The sequence below is a fragment of the Cotesia glomerata genome, linkage group LG5 (assembly GCF_020080835.1).
Source record: "Cotesia glomerata isolate CgM1 linkage group LG5, MPM_Cglom_v2.3, whole genome shotgun sequence".
In the NCBI taxonomy this organism is placed as follows: domain Eukaryota; kingdom Metazoa; phylum Arthropoda; class Insecta; order Hymenoptera; family Braconidae; genus Cotesia; species Cotesia glomerata.
In genome coordinates, this window is record NC_058162.1 from 11,987,736 (window position 1) to 12,010,452 (window position 22,717).

The 22,717-nt window shown below is 29.8% G+C and overlaps 3 protein-coding genes and 2 long non-coding RNA genes across 12 annotated transcripts in view; 3 read left to right on the forward strand and 2 right to left on the reverse strand.

Moving 5' to 3' along the window:
• Positions 1-8,716, forward strand: part of LOC123264566 (calpain-7-like) — a 30,834-nt gene extending 22,118 nt beyond the window's left edge. For 2 of the 5 annotated variants that reach the window (XM_044727872.1, XM_044727873.1), the window contains exons 3-7: positions 4,864-5,015; positions 5,083-5,281; positions 5,351-6,906; positions 6,978-7,213; positions 7,524-8,714. In XM_044727872.1, the coding sequence (XP_044583807.1) occupies positions 4,864-5,015; positions 5,083-5,281; positions 5,351-6,906; positions 6,978-7,213; positions 7,524-7,668 (2,288 nt within the window). In that variant the 3' untranslated portion in view covers positions 7,669-8,714. Of the gene's footprint in view, positions 1-4,486; positions 4,540-4,863; positions 5,016-5,082; positions 5,282-5,350; positions 6,907-6,977; positions 7,214-7,523 lie in introns of all 5 variants that reach the window. The other 3 variants (XM_044727877.1, XM_044727875.1, XM_044727876.1) reach the window with 3 other exon arrangements.
• Positions 8,717-8,870: 154 nt separating this feature from the next.
• LOC123264568 (solute carrier family 35 member G1) lies at positions 8,871-12,263 on the forward strand. Its single transcript, XM_044727878.1, has 3 exons — positions 8,871-9,644; positions 9,745-9,960; positions 10,856-12,263. The coding sequence occupies exons 1-3, from the start codon at positions 9,333-9,335 to the stop codon at positions 11,336-11,338; spliced, it is 1,011 nt and encodes a 336-aa protein (XP_044583813.1). The 5' UTR covers positions 8,871-9,332; the 3' UTR covers positions 11,339-12,263.
• A 1,126-nt stretch (positions 12,264-13,389) lies between these two features.
• On the reverse strand, positions 13,390-18,061 carry LOC123264712 (zinc finger protein 569). Of its 2 annotated transcripts, none has more exons than XM_044728142.1 (3): positions 17,948-18,061; positions 16,629-17,010; positions 13,390-16,546 (listed from the first exon to the last, which is right to left on the reverse strand). In XM_044728142.1, exons 2-3 carry the CDS (start codon positions 16,973-16,975, stop codon positions 13,594-13,596), a joined length of 3,300 nt encoding a protein of 1,099 aa, XP_044584077.1. In that variant the 5' UTR covers positions 16,976-17,010; positions 17,948-18,061; the 3' UTR covers positions 13,390-13,593. The 2 variants fall into 2 exon arrangements, with proteins under 2 accessions (XP_044584077.1, XP_044584076.1); XM_044728141.1 differs by lacking the exon at positions 17,948-18,061 and adding an exon at positions 17,463-17,941.
• A 180-nt stretch (positions 18,062-18,241) lies between these two features.
• Positions 18,242-19,643, forward strand: LOC123264714. Its single transcript, XR_006509408.1, has 2 exons — positions 18,242-18,534; positions 18,884-19,643. It is a non-coding gene; the product is annotated as an uncharacterized LOC123264714 (long non-coding RNA).
• LOC123264713 lies at positions 19,052-20,070 on the reverse strand. 3 transcript variants are annotated; one of them, XR_006509406.1, is made up of 4 exons: positions 19,744-19,999; positions 19,295-19,562; positions 19,197-19,215; positions 19,052-19,090 (listed from the first exon to the last, which is right to left on the reverse strand). It is a non-coding gene; the product is annotated as an uncharacterized LOC123264713 (long non-coding RNA). The 3 variants fall into 3 exon arrangements; XR_006509407.1 differs by lacking the exon at positions 19,197-19,215 and having other exon boundaries at positions 19,076-19,090; positions 19,744-19,993; XR_006509405.1 differs by lacking the exons at positions 19,052-19,090; positions 19,197-19,215 and having other exon boundaries at positions 19,408-19,562; positions 19,744-20,070.
• Between the last annotated feature and the right edge of the window lie 2,647 nt (positions 20,071-22,717).

Sequence of the window (22,717 nt, forward strand, 5' to 3'; positions counted from 1 at the left end):
TTCGATTTTTGTTAAAAAGATGACAATACTACTAAAGAGTTGAGATCTGTTCTGAAGCCGATCTCCACTTTAAACTTGATTAACGTCACTTAGAGGTAACTGATAATCCAAATACTCAGTCCATGTCTATATAAGGTTCTTAAGGTTTGAATAATGATAATAGTTTTTAATGGTCATGTTGCCCAATTTCTAGATCTAGTTGCAGATACAAAACCATATATCATTGCTATAACTTTGAAACATGGCTCAAACCGCTACAAGACAGATTCTTTACTTAACTTAGAAAACTTTACAGTCTTGTCAGAAAGAGATGATAGAGGTTTAACTCATTCCGATAATGGAATTGCTTCATTAAGGGTGGGGGTGTGGCATGTTTTCAGTCCACAAAGTCATTAAAAGCTAAAGTCATATATGTTCCTAATACAAATAATATAAATCAACCCTGAATATTTGAATTACTCGAAGTCATTTACAGACTGGAAATCGCTTATTACTATCAGTAATCTATCGTGAAGCCTCAAAAAGGTAAATGCTTTTAGATGAATTTTTTTTTAATGTAATTTCCTAAAATTAATGATAAATTACAAAAATTTAATAATTACGGGAGACTTGACATTTTGATACTGTTAGAATCCTCTCTATAACACCCCTAATCATTTACATGATCATTTATCACGGAATTATCATTATTTTTGTGACCGTTTGGTGCTACTCACCATTCAAATAACAAAGATTCGTGGTTAGATGTTATTATTCTTGATAATCAATCCAAAATGGTCAATTCATTTTGTAAATCTAATCAACCCCTTTTTATAAACGGACATGATTATCTTGTATGCGATTATAGAGTTTGATTTCGAGAAGCCTTCGGCGAAAATTATAAATTACTTAGCAGAGAACTTTTTCTCAAAGGCTTGGCAAGAAGCTATGAGCAATGCCCTGATGCAATCTCTTAAAATTGATAGTGAACTTTCATAGAAAATTCTGATCCTAATTATTTAACTAGCTTATTTCATGAAGAGACTATTATTGAAATTCTTGAAGGAATTTGCACCCTATTCGTTCACGCAAAATTACTCATGTTCCTGAAATCCCTGGGTCACAAAGAACTTAAAACCAAGTGCAAAAAGAACGTGATACTTTGTATAAACGTGCAAAAAGAAATAATAATAAGGACCTATTAAATTTTTTAAGAATTAAAAGAAAGAGGAATTAAAAATAAAGCTTACGGAGGCTCGTGAGAAAAGTATTTATGCAATGCACTGGAAGTAATATTCCATTAGGTTCAAATGTATGGAGCTAAACTTAAAAGCATTTGGGGTTAATTAAAAGGTTCAAATTCCTCGCCCTTAGAATTTCTTTACGACTCAGAGAGAATTAAATAATCACTTTTGCAAAAATAGTAAGACATCATCCACCATGTAATGAAAGCAACAGCTTTGAGAAGAAATTAAATTGTCTCATAGTAGTTTTGGTAAATTGTTCCTTTGTATGAACAGAGGATTGACATTGTAAAGATGTAACAAGCTCTTCATCTCACTACTCCAACAAATCTAAGGGTAAAAGTCCGGATGAATTAAATGCTTTATTGGCTAAAAACAATATTCCCCAGATAACAATCTTTCTTACACAGCTTTTTAATCGATCTTTAGAAATACTGCTTATCTTCCCTCAAGCTTGGAAGGCAATTTACATCTTACCATTGAACAAGACCTCTCCCACCGCGTTCCCTCTCTGATACGACCCATTGCAAATACTTCACATCTAAGTAAGGTTTTCGAGAGAATAATTGCTAACCAAGTAGTTACATATCTTGAGGATAATAATCTTATTGATAAATATCAATCAGGGTTCAGAAAACATCATAGTACTCAATCTGCCCTATTAAAATTAACAAATGATATTTCCAGAGCTATGGATAGTAATCAATTAACTCTAATAGTCTTTTTTGATTTGACCAAAGCATTTGATTATGTTAACTACAAAATTATTATAAAAACCTTGATAGAATTAGGATTTTCTCCTGAGACAGTTAAGTAGTTTCTGTCCTACTTATCTGATAGGTCGCAAGCTGTACTTGATGGAGATAGTAAGCCAGTTGAGTTTAAAACTACAACATCTGGAATTCCTCAAGGGTCTGTTCTAGGACCCATATTATTTCTATTAGTTATGAACTCTGCGGCTAAACGACTTACTTATACAAATCATGGTTTATTTGCTGATGATAAATATATTTATTTACATTGTTATAGTCATCAAATCTATGAAGCTACTAGACAGTTGAACCTAGATGCTCAAGCAGTAGTTGATTGGGCCAGAGATAATGGGTTAGAAGTAAATCTACTTAAAACTAAAGCAATGGTAATGGGATCAAATAACAAAGTAAAAGCTCTTATGCGAGAAGGTATTCCAAAGCTAGAAATTGATGGTGTACCTCTACCTTATATTGAATCAATCAAGTGCCTTGGAGTTCATTTTACGTGTAATTTATCGTGGAACTTACACATCAAAAACTATAAGTAAAATCAATTCGGCATTATATAGCCTGAAATTACGTAGAAATATTTACACTTCATCAATTAAAAAATTACTTGTATCGGCAACTATTTTACCGTTAATTGATTATTGCTCTATAGTATTATTAAATGCAACTGATGAAAATGATTGTAAACTCCAACGTTCTTTAAATTCAGCAATTCGCTTCATCTTCAATTTAAAGCGAGATGAACATGTCTCGCCTTATAGACGTGAACTGGGATGGCTCTCGATAAAGAGTCGTCGAATTTATTTTACTTGTTGTTACTTTTATAAATTATTAGAAATTGGTAAACCTAGCTATTTGCGCGAATTATTTCAAGAAGACCTTACTGTAAGACGCTCTGAGAGACTAGCAGCCAAGAAAAATAATATTCTCTTTAAATTCCCAAATTTCAGTACCACTCATTATGAGTCTTCTTTCGTAATTACAGTTATACGATTATGGGAAGAACTACCAGAGGACATTATAAATTCATCAAGCTTGGAGGTTTTCAAAAATAAAATTTTTGATTATTTATTTAATTTAGATGTTTGATCATAAACTGTTGTAAATGCTTCTATCATTATTTTATTAATCTTCAAACTTCGTTAACCTTCTTTATATAGCTTCTTTTTAATTTAAAGTTTCCTACCTGTCTCTTTAGTAACATCAAAGATTCTTAAAATTATTAGTTAATTCTTTATAAATTAAATTTTTATATTAATTTTTAATGTAGTATATAATATTATCACCTATCTAAAAATATTATTGTGTAAAACACTCTAAATATTTATAAGTTAAACTGCACAATAATGTAAAATTATATGTATACTTACTCTTTGTCATTCGGCAACTGCCTTGACATAATTTTGTTAATAAACTAAACTAAACTAAACTATTTTGGAATATTTTTGTGACTGTTTTAAGACATTTCTGTGAATATTTTGGGACATTTTTGTGACTATTTTGGAACATTTTTGTGGATATTTAAGGACACATTTATGACTTTTTTAGAACACTTTACTATTTTAAATTATTTATATAATTATTTCGGAGTAGTTTTGTGCCGATTTGGAAACATTTTTGTGACTATTTTAGGACATTTTTGTGACTATTTTGGGACATTTTTGTGACTATTTTGGGACATTTTTGTGACTACTTTGGAACATTTTTGTGATTATTTATGGACACATTTATGACTTTTTTAGAACACTTCACTATTTTAAATTATTTATATAATTATTTCGGAATAGTTTTGTGCCGATTTTGGAACATTTTTGTGACTGTTTTGGAACATTTTTGTGACTATTTTAGGACGTTTTTGTGACTATTTTGGAACATTTCTGTGATTATTTTAGGACACATTTAGTCCCAAAACAGTCACAAAAATGTTCCAAAATCGGCACAAAACTATCCCGAAATAATTATTTAAATAATTTAAGATAGTGAAGTGTTCTAAGACTATGATAAATGTCAAAAATGTCCCAAAAAGTCACAAAAATGTCTAAAAATGTCCCAATCGACACAATGTATTCGAAAATAATTATATAAATAATTTAAAATAGTGAAGTGTTCTAAAAAAGTCATAAATGTGTCCTTATTAAATAATCACAAAAATGTCCCAAAATAGTCACAAAAACGTCCCAAAATAGTCACAAAAATGTTCTAAAATAGTCACAAATATATCTCAAAATAGTCACAAAAATGTTAAAAATTAAATTCTGTTTTTAATATCTGACCCCATCAAAACAGATCATGTTTCTGATTTGGTCTTGAACAATTTGCAAAATGAGTTGAAAAAATGACGTAAGTTTGAAAAAATTTTTTGTGAGAATTTAAAAATGCTTAACATTTATATTTTTGATTTTTCATCTGGTGTCACAAAATAGTCCCAAATTGTGTCAATTTTGGAGCTCCCCGCTTGGGACATTTTTGTGACACTTTTGGGACATCTTTTTTTTACACGGGTATGTTTTAAAGTAATTGAGATTTTGTTACAATGGATTATTCATTGGACTTAGGTAACAACGTTGAGTACAATAAACTTCAGTTAAATTGTTGTATTAGAAAAATCTGATGAAAAATTTATAAACAAAACAGAAGAATATATAGATTTTTTCTCTTGATTGAACTTTTCACAAAAAAATTCTTCATTCGATTTTTGTATTTGTTACATACTACATATAATAAAAACTAATTAACACAAAAGGAATATTTTACTTTCTGTTAATCTAATCCCCAACAAAAGTTTAAAAATCATCCAATTAAAAATTATTAATGCTAATGGTAATTAACTAGTAATTATAATTACCATCACTCTCTTTATTATTTTCATTTTAAATTAGTCAACGATGGCAAAAAAAATGCATCAGAATCAGAGGAAGAATTACAGAAAGTTAAATTTCTTTTCAAAGAAGCTATGGATGCTGATGAATGGGGATGGAAAAACATAGCAGTGATGCTTTATGCAGATGCCGCTGAACTTGGTCTAGATATCGTAAGTGTATTTTAATTAGGTAATAAATTTTTAGTTTTGATATATTGTATTTAAACCCATTATGTAGAAAAAGCAAATCGGCAATGAAAATGTGAAGGCAAAACTGACAAACTTAACTCAGCGAGCCATAAACAGGGCCGAAGAATTGGAAGGAATCGACAGGAATAAAATATTCGATCCTTTGCCTCTACTTCAAAATTTACCTACTGTTCCTGAAACGATTCCAGCTTCTCCAACAACTTCTGTCAATAGTTCGCCTTCTTTTGGTAAATCGCTATTAAAAAACTGATTTTAACCTTAAAATTATTTTAAAAATCAGTTGACTTGTTTACCAGGCAATAATTCACCCGAAAGGTCTCGGAAGCCTTCACTTCACCGGGGAAGCAGTGCTCATCTCAAGGTTACGGGAGGTAGTGGCAATTACACAGAGGAAGAGAAGAAAGTATTGTTGACTACATCTCACATAAATGACAATGAATTCGTCCCATTTATGAGCGTCGATCTTGCAGAAAAATTTAAATTTTCTACGGTATTCGTTGACAAAGATGGTCTATTAGAGCTTGCGCCAAAACAAAAAAATAGTTTCGCTAGGTGGGCGAGACCAAGTGATATTTTTTCTGAGCCAAAAATGCTAATGAACAACCACGTAGATTATTTCAGTATTAAACAAACGGTTGTTTCTGATTGTTCTTTTGTAGCATCTCTTGCCGTTAGTGCTCAGTATGAGAAGAAATTTGGTAACCGTCTTATTACATCTATTATCTACCCTCAGAATTATAATAAAGCTCCTCTTTACAATCCGTATGGAAAGTACATGGTTAAACTTCATATAAACGGAATACCAAGAAAAGTTGTAATCGATGATTCATTACCGGTTGGCAGTGATGATCAGTTATTATGTTCATATTCAAGCAATCGTGGTGAAATCTGGATTTCTTTATTGGAAAAAGCATATATGAAAGTCATGGGTGGTTATGATTTTCCGGGGTCAAACAGTAACATTGATCTTCACGCCCTTACAGGGTGGATACCAGAAAGATGGGCAATTAGAGTTAATGAACCAGATTTCAATGTCGATGGGTTATTTAAAATTCTCCTAGAACGTCTTCATAATGGAAGTGTTCTTGCAACTGTTGCTACTGGTGAATTGTCTGATTCAGTATCTGACAAAACCGGTCTAGTTCCTACGCATGCTTATGCTGTTTTAGATATTCGACTTGTTGACGGGAAAAGACTTTTGCAGCTGAAAAATCCTTGGTCACATTTACGATGGCGCGGAAATTTTTCCGAGCATGATATTCATCACTGGACACCACAGCTCAAGCGAACTCTTAATTACGATCCCGAATCAGCATCTCAATATGATAATGGTATTTTTTGGATTGACTACGAAAGTATTTGTCGCTTTTTCGATGTCTTTTATCTTAATTGGAATCCAAAACTTTTCAAATATACTTACTGTATTCATCAAATGTGGAAGGCAGGAGTAGGACCTATCAAAGATGCTTATAATATATCAGACAATCCTCAGTTCTCATTGGAAGTTCAACAACCAAATATTTCAGGCGCTATATGGATATTGTTAACTAGGCATATTACCGATATAGCAGACTTTCGACAAAATCAAGAATACATCACTGTTTTAGTCTATAAAAATAATGGAAAAAGAGTGTTTTATCCTCATGATCCACCGCCGTATATTGACGGAGTAAGAATAAACAGTCCACATTATTTGACAAAGATTAAATTGAATCCTGAGAGTGAATCTAAGTACACTCTTGTTGTTTCTCAATATGAAAAAATGAATACAATTTACTACACTCTAAGAGCATATGGAACATGTCCGTTTTCTTTAAAAAAAATGTCTGAGCCGTACAAATTTGAGAAAGAGGTATTTTTTTTTTTTTTCTATTGCTTCACTTAATATTTCATGTAATTAATATTAGCTAATACATGCTTCAGATCAAAGATGGTCAATGGAAAATGGAAGATAAAACTGCTGGAGGATGCGGTAATCATCCAGGCACTTATCAAGATAATCCGCGTTATCAGATTAATTTAGAAAGTACTCACAACAATAATTACCTCTTGATAATTTTAAAAGGACCAAAACAATATCAAATTGGTTTTGAAATAATTTCTATGAATAATACAAATACGCCGTCCACTTTTCAAAACAAGACTTCAGGACCATTCAGGTTAAGAAATACTAATTACCATTATTAGATTATTTTATTATTATTTTATGTCTGTAAAGCTATCATTGATTCAATTTAGCATTGTCCGAGATTATCAACGATTACTCGAAAATTAAAGAAGCAACAAAATTCTGATTACAGTAATAAATTTAGCACGACAAATCAATTCTGTTGCTAGAACAGTTTTTGAAATACCGATGCCAATGTTAAACTGTGTCAATATCAGTTTTACACATGTTATTATTTTTCTTATAGTATTAATGATTTCACAACAATAAACAAAATGGAAAATATTAATATTTAATTTCAGATCTGGGTTCGTGAGTTTAGAGCTTGAAGATGTACCAGCAGGCAATTATCATATTATTCCAGCAACCTTTTTGCCAGGCCAAGAGGGGCCTTTTTTCTTAACCATAAAAGCTTCATGTGATTTTGAAATTTTACGAATTCATTAGAAAATATTAATTAATATTGAAGAAATTTTATCTATTCATTAATAACAGAAATCTATACAGTTTATGAACTTACCATATTTTTATATTGAAACTAGTGCATAATTTTAAATTTATAGCTAATAAAATACTTTTAACTGCATAAGAATCATTCCTCTCAAAATAAGCTACTTTTTAGATGACAGCTTGAAATTTTTTTGGACCACATGTTTCTGGAGTACGTTTCTTTAAATTTTGTTTTATCTTCTGAATGCTCCTAGCTTAAAAAATAATATGATTTTAAATTACATTATTGTCTTTTATTTTTAGTGTAATAAAAGAAAAAAAGATTTTTGTTCAGATGTATGCTGTGACGATTTTTTAGAAAAATTTTTGTAGATACAAAATTTTTTGACACAAGTAATTCAATTTAAATCTCAAAATATTCTCTCATTTATCTGAGTGATAATCTTAAAGCATAAGTTAAAGATCTAGTCATTTTTACAGTACATAGTCATCTTTAAAGTTTTCGAGCACATTAAAATAGGAATCGCTTTTTAAAATATTTCTTATAATTCACAAAATTATGGAAGCGAATGCTATAGTTAACTTTCATCAACAATAAAAGAAACATGTAATTCAAAAAACTACGAAGACAAAAAAATTGAAGCTTTAAGATGAACTGTGCAGATCTTTGATGGATTTTTACAATCAAAAGTTAATTAATTAAAGTAAAAAATAACGAAAATAAAAGATTATTTTTTTTTAATTTTGAACTACTGCTATTCTTAAACTAGTTTACCGATTTAGCTAATCTTCACACTAATAAATAATACGTCAAATTTCTACAAGTTTGTTTACGATGTGGCTGTGATTGCATTAATGAATTTTTCGATGATAATCAGTTGTAATTTTTTGTTATACTTTTGATTATAAAAAACTTTGTCTTGATTTGTACGTCCCATTAAAATTGTGTTTTTAGATTTCGTATGTATTTTAGAAGATACTGCTTCTAAAATAAACAAATATTAAAAATTAAAATATAAAAATTTTTTCCAAAGATCTTGAAACTAAAAACTCAGTTTACTGCTTGAAAATACATGTGTATTAAAATCTTATTACATTTTTTTTTTAATTGTTGCATGTTTGACTTTTTTGTTAAGTAAATAATTGACTTGAGTTTTTTTAATCAATTTAGAGTGTAAACTTTTTTCTTATCAAAATAATACAAAAATAAAATCTAAGAAATGTCAATTACTGTGTTTTAAAATCGAGTAACCATGATATAGATTGGAAAAAAATACCCAATTTAAACGATACAACGAAACAAGACAAAAAATTACATTTTAAATATATGAAACAGAAAGTATAAGTGATAAAAATGATGCCAGATTACGTTATTTAAAAACGTAAGACCATTAAGCGTTAACAAAAAATTTTCTCTCCCTGTGTTTTCATAGAATAGCTTTTGTTAATTCCGTAATCTCGTAGTAACTATTGTCCTCAATTTAAGACAGTAAATATTATTTTGAAAACATCACTCTTAATCTTACTAAGCTTCAGCATTGTGTACATTAATATGTTAATCATCAATAAGTATAATACATTGAGTGTCCTTGTTGTATGACAACTTTATTAACTTTCATCAGTATCTTTAGATTCTTCTGAAACCAACAATCAAATTGAACATGAAATTTAATATTGAATCAATGACTTCATATAACAGTATTCATCCAACCTATCAACACACTGAACAATTTGAAAATAATATTGAGTCTTACCGTGATGGAACCCAGTGGTTTGGTATTTTACTCGCTTTCATATCTGGTGCCTTTTTTACTATAAGTTCAGGTTTTGTTAAAGCTGTTAAAAATGTCGACCCTATGGTTCTACTTGGAATTCGTGCTATTCTACAAATTATAACTACAATTTTTATAGCTATTCGATATGGGAAAAATCTTCTTGGACCGAAAGGATCTCGACTACTGCTCAATTTTCAAGTAAGTTTCAATTAATGTTATGTTATGTCCCAAACTCTGTTGGGATTTATCAATGTAACTAACATTGTTGTTTTTCATTAATCAAGTGTATTTTTCAAAGGGAATAGTCGGAGGGATGACTTTAGCATTGCTATATTATAGTTTTAGAAAACTACCTCTTGGTGATGCAACTACTATTATCTTCAGTTCTCCTATTATCGTTTTAGTGTTATCATTTCTTTTTCTTAAAGAACCATGTGGGGTTTTACGAATCTTCGTAGTGACTATACTTTTTACCGGAGTTATTTTAGTATCAAGACCTCCGTTTATTTTTCAGGTAATATAACAATCATTTGTAATTGTTTAGTTTCACGATCAGCTGGTTCTTTTGACATAAAACATTAATTTGTCAAGTACCGTATGCTCTTTTTTTTTCTTCAAAAAAACGGAAAACTGAACAAATTAAAAAAAATGTTATATTATCTTGATGTGGAAAATTTTCATGAATTTTTTAAAAAATTATGAGTTTTGATTATTGATTAACAATTTGAAAGTGATGCAATGATCGTTTAATATTTTTTTTTTTTCATGGTAAAGTAAGAGCCCCAGTAGCTGCTCAGGAACCAGTACCTGCTCACTCCATGTATTAGTATATCTGCATTTGTGAATATAGATATACAAATACATGGAGTGAGCAAGTACTGGTTCCTGAACAGCTACTGGGGCTTTTACTTTAGACATTAAAAATAAAACAATTAAAGAAATTTTTTTTGATACGTCCATTTTTTTTCGAACTTTTACAATTTTGGATGCGATTGAGTAGAATCTTATCAATTTTACAAATCCTTTTTGATCACCTTCAAATTGTTGATCAAAATTCATGATTTTTTAGAAACAATAAAAAAATCTGTGAATCATGATATCATAACATTCGTTTTTTTTTATTTGGTCAGTTTTTTATGATTTTTAAGAAAAAAATAGTAAGATATTCCAGAAATTGACACTTTAAATTTTCAAGTAAAATAAAAAAAATATTGCAAAATTTCGTAAATTTTTATTGAAAGATTCAGGAATCCGTAGTGACGAAAAATAAAATAAAAAGCATCGGTCAATAACTCATGTATTCAATTTTTTAGGACCAAAAAATCAGATGATTATGAAAGTAAACAATCACCCAATTGTTTATTATAATTAATTGATGAATAATATAAAAACTTTTTCAATTTTAACAGATTCATGAAACAGAATCTTACGATATGATGGGTTACATTTGTGCTATTGCAGCAACTTTCTTCACAGCATTAAACATTGTTATAATGAGAAAATGTTCAGAAATTCATTACTCTGTTGTTGTTCTCAACATTTCAATGTGGATTCTTGTCTCATCTATTCTATTCTTTTTCTTTGTTTCGGAAGCTCATCAACACATCAAAGCGTTTCCGAATGACTGGATGACATGGGGTCTAATACTTTTGGTTGCTGCAACTGGACTTTGTGGTCAAATACTAGTCACCAAAGCTTTAAAAATCGAAGGAGCGGGTAAAGTGTCTGTCACACGTTCTCTAGACATTATATTAGCGTATGTTATTCAAGTATACTTTTTTGGTGATATACCAAACTCTACCAGTATTATCGGTGCAGTTTTGATACTTGGTGCTGTTATTACAATAGGATTTGAAAGAGAAATTTATGGAATTTGTGATTATATACCTTAATGTAAATAAATGTAATTAATGTTGTGATGAAAGCTTATAAATTTATATAAAATTTTTCATGCAATCAAGACATGTGATGTTTCTTTTAATCCTCTGCAGATAAATCAATTCTTAAAAACACTCACTGCTAAATATTAATATAGCATATTTATTGAGTATAATACGATTTAAAAAAAAGTTATATTCTATACTTTGGACGTTGAAGATATTGTTTCAATGTAATCATTAGTTATTAAAACAAAAAATAGAATAATACAATTACGGATTACTAAAAATCGCATCGTTATACCGATTTCAACAATTTTTACAATTTATTAATTAATTCAATTAGAATTTATAAACTATTTTGTTGTTATTAGTAATATGTTTATTTAATGTTAAAGTGACAAAGTTTTCATACACAATTTATAATAATTTTTCAATTTAAAGATCATTCTATAAATTATATTACGACTGTAATCAACATTTCTAACTTAAACAATAAAATAATATTTAGCTTAAAACTCTTATACATGTTAATATTGACTAAAATTCTACCATAAAACATAGATAAATATTTACTATTGATTACTTCTTTTAACATTATTTGTAAAATTAAAATTACTTACAAATTTGTGATTATATTACAGCTCAAGTAATATATATTGAACCGTTTTATTCTTTTAATAGTTTTAATTGTTGAAAATATTATTTTTCTTTTTTTTTCTTTTTTAGTATATATTTATTAAAGCGATTTGGTATGAAAGATGTTTTTTTTTCTCAGTACTTAAATGTCTACAGAAATTAATCACTTTCTTGTTACTACTATGAATTTTTGTGTATTAGTCAAGCAGTAAGTTATCATATTCAAGCATTCGAAGTTAAAAGTTATGAGAATCTTATATACATATTGTTTTTGTCAATAATTTCGACATCAATAATGATTGCTTTTTTTTTTTTTTTTTTTTTTTTTAAATCATTATTCACTATACAATTAAGGCAAACTTTTATTTTTTAATTAAAACTAATGTTTAATTCAGCATTAAAATAATTTCGAATGTATCATTTTATCCATGATAAAAATAGTTATTAGTATCACGTTAATGATTGAAAGAATATTTGACACAAATTTACAATTATAAATAGTATAAAAATGCGCAAACAAGATTACATTAACTTTGAATTTATCCTAAATTAAATTTTTTTCAATATATATTATCAAACGGAATGTTTGCAGTGCTACCCGTATAATATTTTTCTGTTAATTTATGTGAAAGCAATCAAAAAAAGAATTGGGAAATTAAGAAATGTTAAAATTAATTCAAGTGAATTAAAAAATAACTAAATAAATTTAATAATTCTATGAAAAAGTAAAGTTTTTCTTTACATAGTATCTTATATTATTATAATTTACTCATTACAATTCTCATTGTATGTTATTATTGTTAATATATATTAGATTTTAATTAAATTTTTCAAGGTTAAAAAAAAATAAAGTGCAAAGAAATATGTTTTCAATGTTTTGTGAGATTATTTAACAATTGATCGTTGAATCTTCTATTAATCAAAGTTAAAGAAATAGGAGATATTTCGTTAACTTATCTATAAATCATTGCACAATCAATATTTCTCACGTTACTTCATTAATATACTTCTTAATTCAAGACATAAAAAGGTGTTTTTTAATCTAAATCCGCTTATGAAAACTACTTAGTTACGTGTATCTATAATCGAATACTTGTATTTATGAACAAATGTACAAGTTATTTTTTTTTGTTATTTTATTTATAGTAATAATATATTGTACTGATCGTAACATTGCATATTTTATTATATATAACTATACACAGTTATTGTATGTAGATTAGATTAAAAAAAAATAATCATATCTTTTGAATCTATAAAAAATTAATAGTTATTACAAATTTTCAAAATTCTTATTGCATAAGAGTTTTTAACATTAAGAGTTTTTAGAGTAAAAGAAAAAAACTTTAATTTTCGTTAAACAAATTTACTAGTATGTTATAATTAAAAAATAAAAAAAAAGAAAAAGGAAATAATCAACTATTGAAAAATTATTAAATCAATAAAATAACGAGCAGAATTTAATTTTGTCCCCTAGACCTTGATAATTTATTTTATTCATAACTTCAAGTGTTTTTCTAATACCTTCAATAATATATGTGAAATAAACAAAAAAAAAAAACAAAAACAGACCTTTAATGATAAAACTAGTGTAGATGAAAAATTTAGAACATTTTTACACATAAATTAAATCAAATGTGTATAGGTACGTGATTTAAAAGTTCATTACGGCTTGAAAATACAGCAGCACACATCTCACACGTATACTCAATAGTATCAGGGATAATAGTTTCAGGAACATCTTCACTGACGTTTGACATAATATGTTGATGCTGCGTTGTCGATTCAACTTTTACACTTAATTTGACGTTATTTGTCAAGTTTCCATCGTGATTGACACCATCCAAGTCTGGAAGTATTGCTTCATGTTCTTCTTCATCTGCAATGACATTAGCTTCAAATGCTACTTCCATATTACTACCATCTATTTCAGGTTCATTATAAATTGTGGATGACGCGTATTCTTCATTATTTTTGCTACCGATTTCTTCATGTATCTCTATATCTTGAGGTTCTTGTTTTATCGTTACTTGTTTTACGGCACGTCTTCCAGGTTTTCCTTTGACAACTTTTTTCTTTGATAACGATTCTTGTTTACTGTTAACATTTTCGAGATTACCATTATTACTTTCATAATTAATTGTTATGTTATTGGGTGCAGCAATCATTTCCATTTTAATATTTTCTGGATTAATCGATTGTACTGGTGGCGCAATATCATCTGATGAATCTTTTGGCATTGGAAATGTCGCAAGCGTAACTTGAACTTTACCATCACTGTGATAACTGACATTTTTTGTTCTTGGGCGATTTCTTTCACCACCAGAGAAAATTCCAAGTTTATGTTCAGTGGGTATGACTTTGGGAGTTCTTGTGACCATAGTTTTAGTTTTCTGGCCTTTTTTAGCTCCATCTGTTCCTAACTCAACAGGTACTCTTGTTTTTTGAGTATGTATCATTCGCGGCCGACCAGGTTGAGCTTGTAATTGAGTTTCACCAACTTTTTTCTCGTCTTTTTTCAATTTCTTTTTCGTAAGTCTTGTTTTAGCTGAACTTAAAGTCTTCGAATTATTAACAATTGAATTAATATTCTGTAAAGAACTTTCAAAACTTTTTAAAACATTTTGATAACCTTCCTCAACACTTGAACGATTTTGCTTATTTTTTCTTCCAAGTTTTCTTTTTGTATTATCATCAGATTCTGAACCAAATTCTAATGTATTAAAATTTTCATTTGACTGTGAGGTAAGAGCTGGTAAAGGTGACTCATGAGACTTGAGTTTACGTCTACGTTTATATTTTCTTGGTCCAACTTGTGGTTGCCGACGAAGTGCTGTATTCTCGTCACAATGTTGCACTATATGAAGAACGATTTCTTCAGATGTACCAAATAAATTGTTACAAACTTTGCAAAAAAATGGTGTTAAGCTTCCGTGATATTTAGGATCAGGTCCCGAATGATGTGCACGAACATGCTCTCTAAGAACGACACGTTGATTAAAAGCTCGAGGACAAATTGCACAACCGTAGGGTTTTTCGCCAGTGTGAATTCTTTCATGTTTTCTTAATGTACCACCATCAGCAAAAGCTTTCCAACAAAATCTACAACCATACGGTCTTTCACCTGTATGAATACGTAAATGAATTTGTTGAGAACTGCGGCTACCAAAAGTTTTACCACATTCCCGACATGGAAATGTTCTTCCACCTAATTCTTTGTTGTGTGAATGACGATGGCTAACAAGAGCGCGCCCATCAGGAAATTCTTCACCGCATTCATCACAAGCTACCATCTTATTACGATGTGATACCATGTGTCGCCGAAGCCGAGCTTTGCTGTGAAAACTTTTTCCACATTTAGTACAACCAAATGTTTTATCAACATTGTGAACCCAAGAATGTTTTAATAGGCTTCGTTTATCTTTGCATGTTTTACCACAAAGTGTACATGTATTTGGTGGAGCGTCATCAGCATGATTTTGCCGTAGATGTTCTGCAACTTCAGCATCATCACGACATTTTGCACCACAAAGAAGACATCGACGACTTGGTGATCTTGATGCATGAAGTTCAGCATGTGCAAGAAGTGCAAGTGCCTCTTCAAACCACTCTCCACAAACATTGCAAACATGATGTTGATTTGATTCTTCTTCTACTTCTTCCGTCTCTTGTTTAACATGGATTTTGCGATGGCGCTTTAATAGATCAATACGATCAAATGCAACAGCGCATACATCACAATAGAATTGTCCAAATCTTTCGTCATTAGTGTAAGTTTCATTTATGTCGTAATCAATGTCACTCGATGGAAGTCCATGTTTAACTCGCATATGTTCACGAAGTGCATTGGGATCCCAAAACATGTCACTACAATTGGAGCACTCATAAGGGCTATCGCCAGCGTGAAATCGGGAGTGTGATGCTAAAGCTTTTTCACGAGCAAATCCCATTCCGCAGTACTGACAAACATAGGGCTTTGTAGGATCAGAAATAGGCCATCGAGGAGGTTGAGAGTCTGTGACAATCAACGACTCTGTCCAACGTGAACTCGAAGCTTTTGAATTTGCGCCCCGTGTTGTTATATCATCTACAAAATGCAAGTCTTCTTCAACGTAGTCATAAGACTTTCTTCCAAATTTGTTCAGTTTAGTTAAAACATCAGGACTTATATTATGTTTTGCAATAACAGTTGCATTATTCTTTCGCTTTCTTGGTACAGAAGATTGAATCTTTTTACGACGACCCTTCATAATATCATCATTATCTTCTAAAGCAAGAGAATCTTCGTCATTTAAATCATCATCGGAACCTTCACGAGGTGGTGCATATGCATGTGTTTTCAAATGATTCATTAAATCAGATTTCCTTACATAACGTGCACCACAAAGATTACAACTATGCGGTCGATCGTTTTGATGTGTTGTCATATGATTCATAAGATTTGCTTTTTTGCGAAACCTTCGGCTACAGAAATCACACGGATAAGGTCGCGTATTGGTATAAGGATCTTGTTCAATCGGAATCTCCATATCATCATATTCTAATAAATTGTCATGTGATACTTTTGTTTCTGGAATCTCAACTCTAGAAATAAAAAATACCAATAAAAGTTAATAAAAGTGAATGTGTTTACTATGAAATATAATAATAATAATAAATAACAAACCCATCATCTGGACCCGAGCGATCCCAGTTATCAGTGATGACTTCTTCTGTGACTTGAATATTTAAATAATCGTGCCCTTGATCTTCTTGTGGCATAATATAAATCGATTCTATATCATTCGATTGTGGCACCATTAATATTTCAGTATCCGATGGTAAATTATGAGTTGATGAGTTTGAGTCAATTATTGTTTGAACTGTCTCTTCAACACAAACTTCTTCACAAGCTCCAATAACCTCACCATCTTGATCGGTCAGGTTATCTTCTAGATCACATATAACTTCTTCGTGGATAACATTTCCAACATCTTCTTCCCAGTGAAGGGTTAAATCGCCCGAGACTTCCATAGTGTCTCAAATTCTTACTTATCGACAGGTATCAACTAAAAAAAAAAAAAAAATAAACAGATTATTTAGACAAAAACTTAAACATTCATTGGCAATTTATCGTTGCATTTCTAGTTTTTATCAATGTATTCAAGAAAATATTAATATTTTAGATATTTAATAAAAAATCAATATAGTTAAATTTTTTTGAATAAAAATGTTGACATTTACGAGGTTATATTATTATTATATAGGTTATGATTACAAAGGTTTATTATAGGGATACAGTAATTGTAAAGATAAGTTGCATAATGTTCACGGCCGGCGGTGCACCACGGGATGGCGGCCAATGATCCACTAACACGCTTTCTCTCTCTCTCACTCTTCAAGAAAAAAAAATAATTCACACACTTCCATTGTGTAACAATTTTATCGTCATAATAATGAACCACATTCTCGGTGGTTCTGAAAAACACAGATTTTATCAAAAATTTACATACGTCATTACCTTAAATGTTTTTACTGCTGTATCACACCATCATTTTTACAAACCGCTGCCGATAATTACATCGGCGTTTTCAAATCTCCTTACGAGTTAGCTTACAAGTTTACGGGTCACTTGGCGGTGTGGGCTTTACTAACGATTAAATTACACACATAATATTAAACCTAACCAAAAATACTTTATCGAAGAATTAAAAGTGTAAGCAGCACAATATCAACCTCACACTTTTGTTTCGTTTGGTGGGGGATCTTTAACTTAAAAATAATAGTACAAAAAATGGTTGACATGCAATGGATAAGAAAACGGCGCCAATACACGCACTAAATAATTATCCACTCGACAAAATGTACACCATCATTGAAATTTTGAAAGATCGCTATTATGAGATGAAATTATTACGAATCAAACTATACTTATTGCACGGAAAATTTTTATTTTGTGAGTTATCAATTTTTAATACTTTACAATAATATTATAAAACTTCATACTTTCGTTGTGAGAACTCTGCACAAATTTTTTAGTAATTTGATCGGGTTGGGGTGACATTTTACCCAATAAGACTGGCAACTTTTTCTAGTGTAGATTGGCAACTGTGAAATGCCGTGGAAAAAGTAATTAAAGCAATCATATGTTTGTATGTTTAATTATATACAAGCTTGTTATACGGGTCGTGCTTCTTGACTTGATCGCCATCTGGTAGTAAAAATTTTAATGCCATAGAATCATCATTTGTTTATCTTTTTAATAAATTTATTATTTTCTCATTAATTATTGTTGATGATTCTAAATATTAAATTCTAATCTATCCTAATATAAAATTGAGATGAAATGTATGTGGCATCAAACTATTCGTAAAGGTGCGATTTCACGATGACGCTTGACGCCAGCTTCGAGCGTCGAATTCGATCACACTGTATAATTTCGATCAAAGCGCCATCTAGATAAAGAGCAGTGATAAAGCTGAAAATTCTGAGCTTTATTTAATTGACGCTTATGTACTATTTAATTAAATTAAAAATATTATTTATTGTTTATGAAACATTAAAATAAAAAAAATATAATGGATTTCGATGAGGTAAAATCTATAGCTATTCTTTATTCTAACCTATTGATATCTATAAAAATATTAATAAATATTCCAATATTCATTAAATTATGACACTAAAGTTGACAAATGTTATAAATTTTTTTAGAATTTTATAACAGTGAAATTATTATGAAAAAAATTTAATAAAAAAATACCGCATGTGAAAATTGAAAAAAGTTATTAGCGGAAATTTTTTAAATCATTTTTTTTGTTGTGATCGATTTGTCATAAAAATTATGTGTTGTTGTTGTTGTTGTTGTTATTGTTGATCCAAATAGGTTAGGGTATAACATAGGCTGATAAGTAAACTTTCGATTTTTCTTACTTGTAAAACTAGGGTCGTTTATTTCGTCAAAATGACGCTTGACGCTAAAAGTTTGACGCTGCTTTTTATCTAGATGGCACTCTAATCGAAATTATACAGTGTGATCAAATTTGACGCTCGAAGCTGGCGTCAAGCGTCGTCGTGAAATCGCACCTTAAGTTGTAACCTCATGATGACGCTTGACGCTAGCTTTGAGCGTCAAACTATAGCTCCACCTAGCTGAAATAAATAAAGACATATCCAGCGTCAAATGCCAGCGTCAAATTAAAAAAATCAGCGGCGAAAAAAATGTATGAATATCGAAAGTCGATATCTCGAGATATACCTAGAAGCTAGTTCTTAACCTAATTTTTATAAAAACACATGGTAATAGTAAAATAACTTATGACAACAATAAATGTTAAACATTAATGAAATAATTACATCAAATTTAAGTGACTTATCGAAATTTCAATGGCAGATGAATATGATTATCAATTGTGGATTTATCAGTGTCAAAAAATAATTCAAGCGCAAATAAAAAAAAAAATTCGACGTAAAAGGATCATATGTGCTTTATTATGCAATGAAATAGTTATCCAGAGATCTAAAAAAAAATATACACCAAAGAAATTTTGGATCCATCCTTTATTTAAATTACGACGAGAGCATGGATTTTTCGAAGCCGTCTTCCCAACTCTTTCTTCATACTCTGAAAAAATTGAAAATTATATTCGAATGACAGCTGTACAATTTGAGCAGCTCTTATATCTAGTTGGCCCGAAAATATCAATAATTGATTACTTTTTTCATATAAAAAATAATTTAACCAAATTTTATCCAAACATTTTTCCCACATTTATTGTTTCCATTTTAAATAATGTATTACTTACATCGACGAAATCTTCAAACAGTGCCATTGCATTTGCCTTCTAAAATTAATATTATTCTATATTTATTCAATATTCAAACAGACATTTATTTAACACAGAAATAAATAATTTGGCTTCTTAAACTTTGTCAAAATCGATTATTTTCGAGTTCGATTATATTATTTGTAAATTGACGCTCCACCCTCAGCATAAAAAGCTAAACCGAGTTTAGCTTTTTACGATTTGACGCTACTAAGTTTTTTCCAGGTGGCAGCACGGCCTAAATTAACCACGTGACCCAATTTGACGCTCATAACCAGCGTCAAGCGTCAGCATGAGGTTACACCTTTAAGGTTGGTCGAATATATCATAAGCATGAAAATATATGCAAATGCTACAGTCAGGCGCGCGCTTGCGCGCGCAAATTCAAATTCTAGTCTAAATATTAAAATAGAGATGAAATGTATGTGAAATCAATTTATTCGTGATGTGATTGGTCGAATATATCATAAGCATGAAAACATATGCAAACTCTATAGCCAAGGCGCGCGCAAATTTGAATTCTAGTTATTAAAAAACGATTTTTCGTTCAATGGTTACTACCGTGTACTGAAACCATGAACAATTTTGAAAAAATGAAAGATATATTGACATAAAAATTTTAATAACTTACGAAACAATAGTATATTACACACCTAGGGAAGTAAAGTAAGAAATGTCTCAGATCACATGTAATTGTCGGCCGAGGCGAAGCCGAGGTTGACAAACATGTGATCTGAGGCTATCTTATTTACTTCCCGTGGAGTGTATACTATTTTTTTGCTCGACGAAGGCAGGATGCGGCACTTTCGTTTAGCGCAGCGGGCAGAAAGTTGACGCTTTCTGCCCGTCGAGCAAAAAAAATATTAATGAAATAATAAAAATTATTATTTTACACATTACTTTTGATATTGACTTATCAATAAATTATTATAATTATTATTAATATTGTTATTAGTGTTATTTGTAAATTAGCATCGTTTTGAACTTAATTTCGGAAGCTTGGTTTGTTAACCTTCAACTTGTAATGAAGTGGCGCCATACCTGAATGTGAAAATACAGTCAACGCTCTCTGTATTTAACTCACCCGTACAGGACCATTCTCTGTATTTGACTTGTCCTTGTCCATAAGAGCTGTGTAAAATCGTCAAATACAGAGGAAGAATGTGGTCAAATACAGAGAGGTCCAATACAGAGAGCGTCGACTGTACAGCGCACTTGAGCATTGAGCACTAGAGTAACGACAACTGGTAAAAAATTCACTAGTTATTTGTCAACTTGGCATTTATGAACGCAAATAAATGTAAGATGGAAAAAGAAGATAATATTCTCTTATTTTTTTTTTATATTTTAATGACTCCCAGTAATCATGAATTTATAGTTTGTTTACAATGGAATTATTTCGGTTTGATTTTCTAACACACCCGAACGAACAATCAACAGGAATAAACAGAAGTTGAATGGTTTATTTCCAATATTCCTAATATTGGTTTTCCCGCTTGCATTTTTTGCATACATTTCCGGTTTCTGTGATCCACAAAATAAATTATAGAAAGACAAATGTGCGTCTTGCTTTTTTTGTACAGAGGTACAGTCGGCGACAAGTATTTCTCCCGTACACGATAACATCTCTATGTAAAGAACTCCATGTTAGACATTTCTATTGAATATTTTTATGGGAAAAATTTGTCTATTTGACAATAACTATATGCAAAAATAAGTCCATGTACAATAAATCTATTCGAGATCAAGTCCGTGAAAAAATATTTCAGGTTTAAAATAAATCCATGCGTCAACATCTCTATGTAAAAATAAGTATATGTAAATTTACTATAGTATCTATCATAAAGTTGCAAGTGAGCAAGATCACGTCGACTGGACCCCCTATTTTCCACTTGATTATGAAAATTAAATTCATGTATTTTTTTTATAAGTATATACCAAGATAAAATGATCCCCGAAACGATTTTTAAAAATTTCGATTTCAACAATAATTTTTTTTACAATGAAAATTTTAGGTACTTTTAATTAAAAAATGGATTGTAAATCAACCGTTAAAGTTAAATTAATGGGACTTGAAGGATTTGTTTTTAAAATGTTTGTATTTTGATAAAATATTAATAACTAAAAATTATTTGTTTATTATCATATTGTTAATTAACTTTTAAGTTAACAAATGAAAATTTCACTGACTTCTCGGTGAAAAAATGAAGTTTTTTTTATCAGTTACATGCGTTATTTATTAAAGTTTAAGATTTCAGAAAAAAATTTCACTGCTCGAGATTTGTTTAAACAATATAAATTTATTTATCACAGCGCGCCGAGCGCCAGGCACTGTTAGAATACCGCGCCGTCGAACGTCAGACTATGTAACAGCTTCGAGTAATTATAATTAAAAATAACAATTAAGAATATAATTATCAAACAAATTTTATTATTATTATGATCAATATTATGACTAATAAAATAAGTAAATTCTCTATTATTAAAGAAAAATAGAAAAAACGAACTAGTATTAAATATTAAATTTTGTAGACATTTGTTAACTTTATTTTATTTTTTTTTTTTTTTAAACTTGGCTAATAAAAACTTTTTTATCTTCTGAAACATTATTATAATATTATTAATAATATAGTAATATATTACTATATTATTACTAGCGGACCAGACAGACGTTTTCTTGTACACACGTCTTAAATTAAAAAATTTCAAGTTTATTTGAATGAGCTGTTACAGTTTGGACCGTTTTGATGAAAATTATTATTAAAACGTTATTATAATGACACATTTCAATTAGCACCTGATTGATTTTAACACAATTACACAAAATTTTTTTGAATTTCGATTATAATTTTTTTTCTCAAATGAGTATTCGATACTGTCTGTCAGATCCAATGTAAAACATTCCAAGATCAAGAACAATTTATAAATAAAAATTTAATTAAATAAACATTTT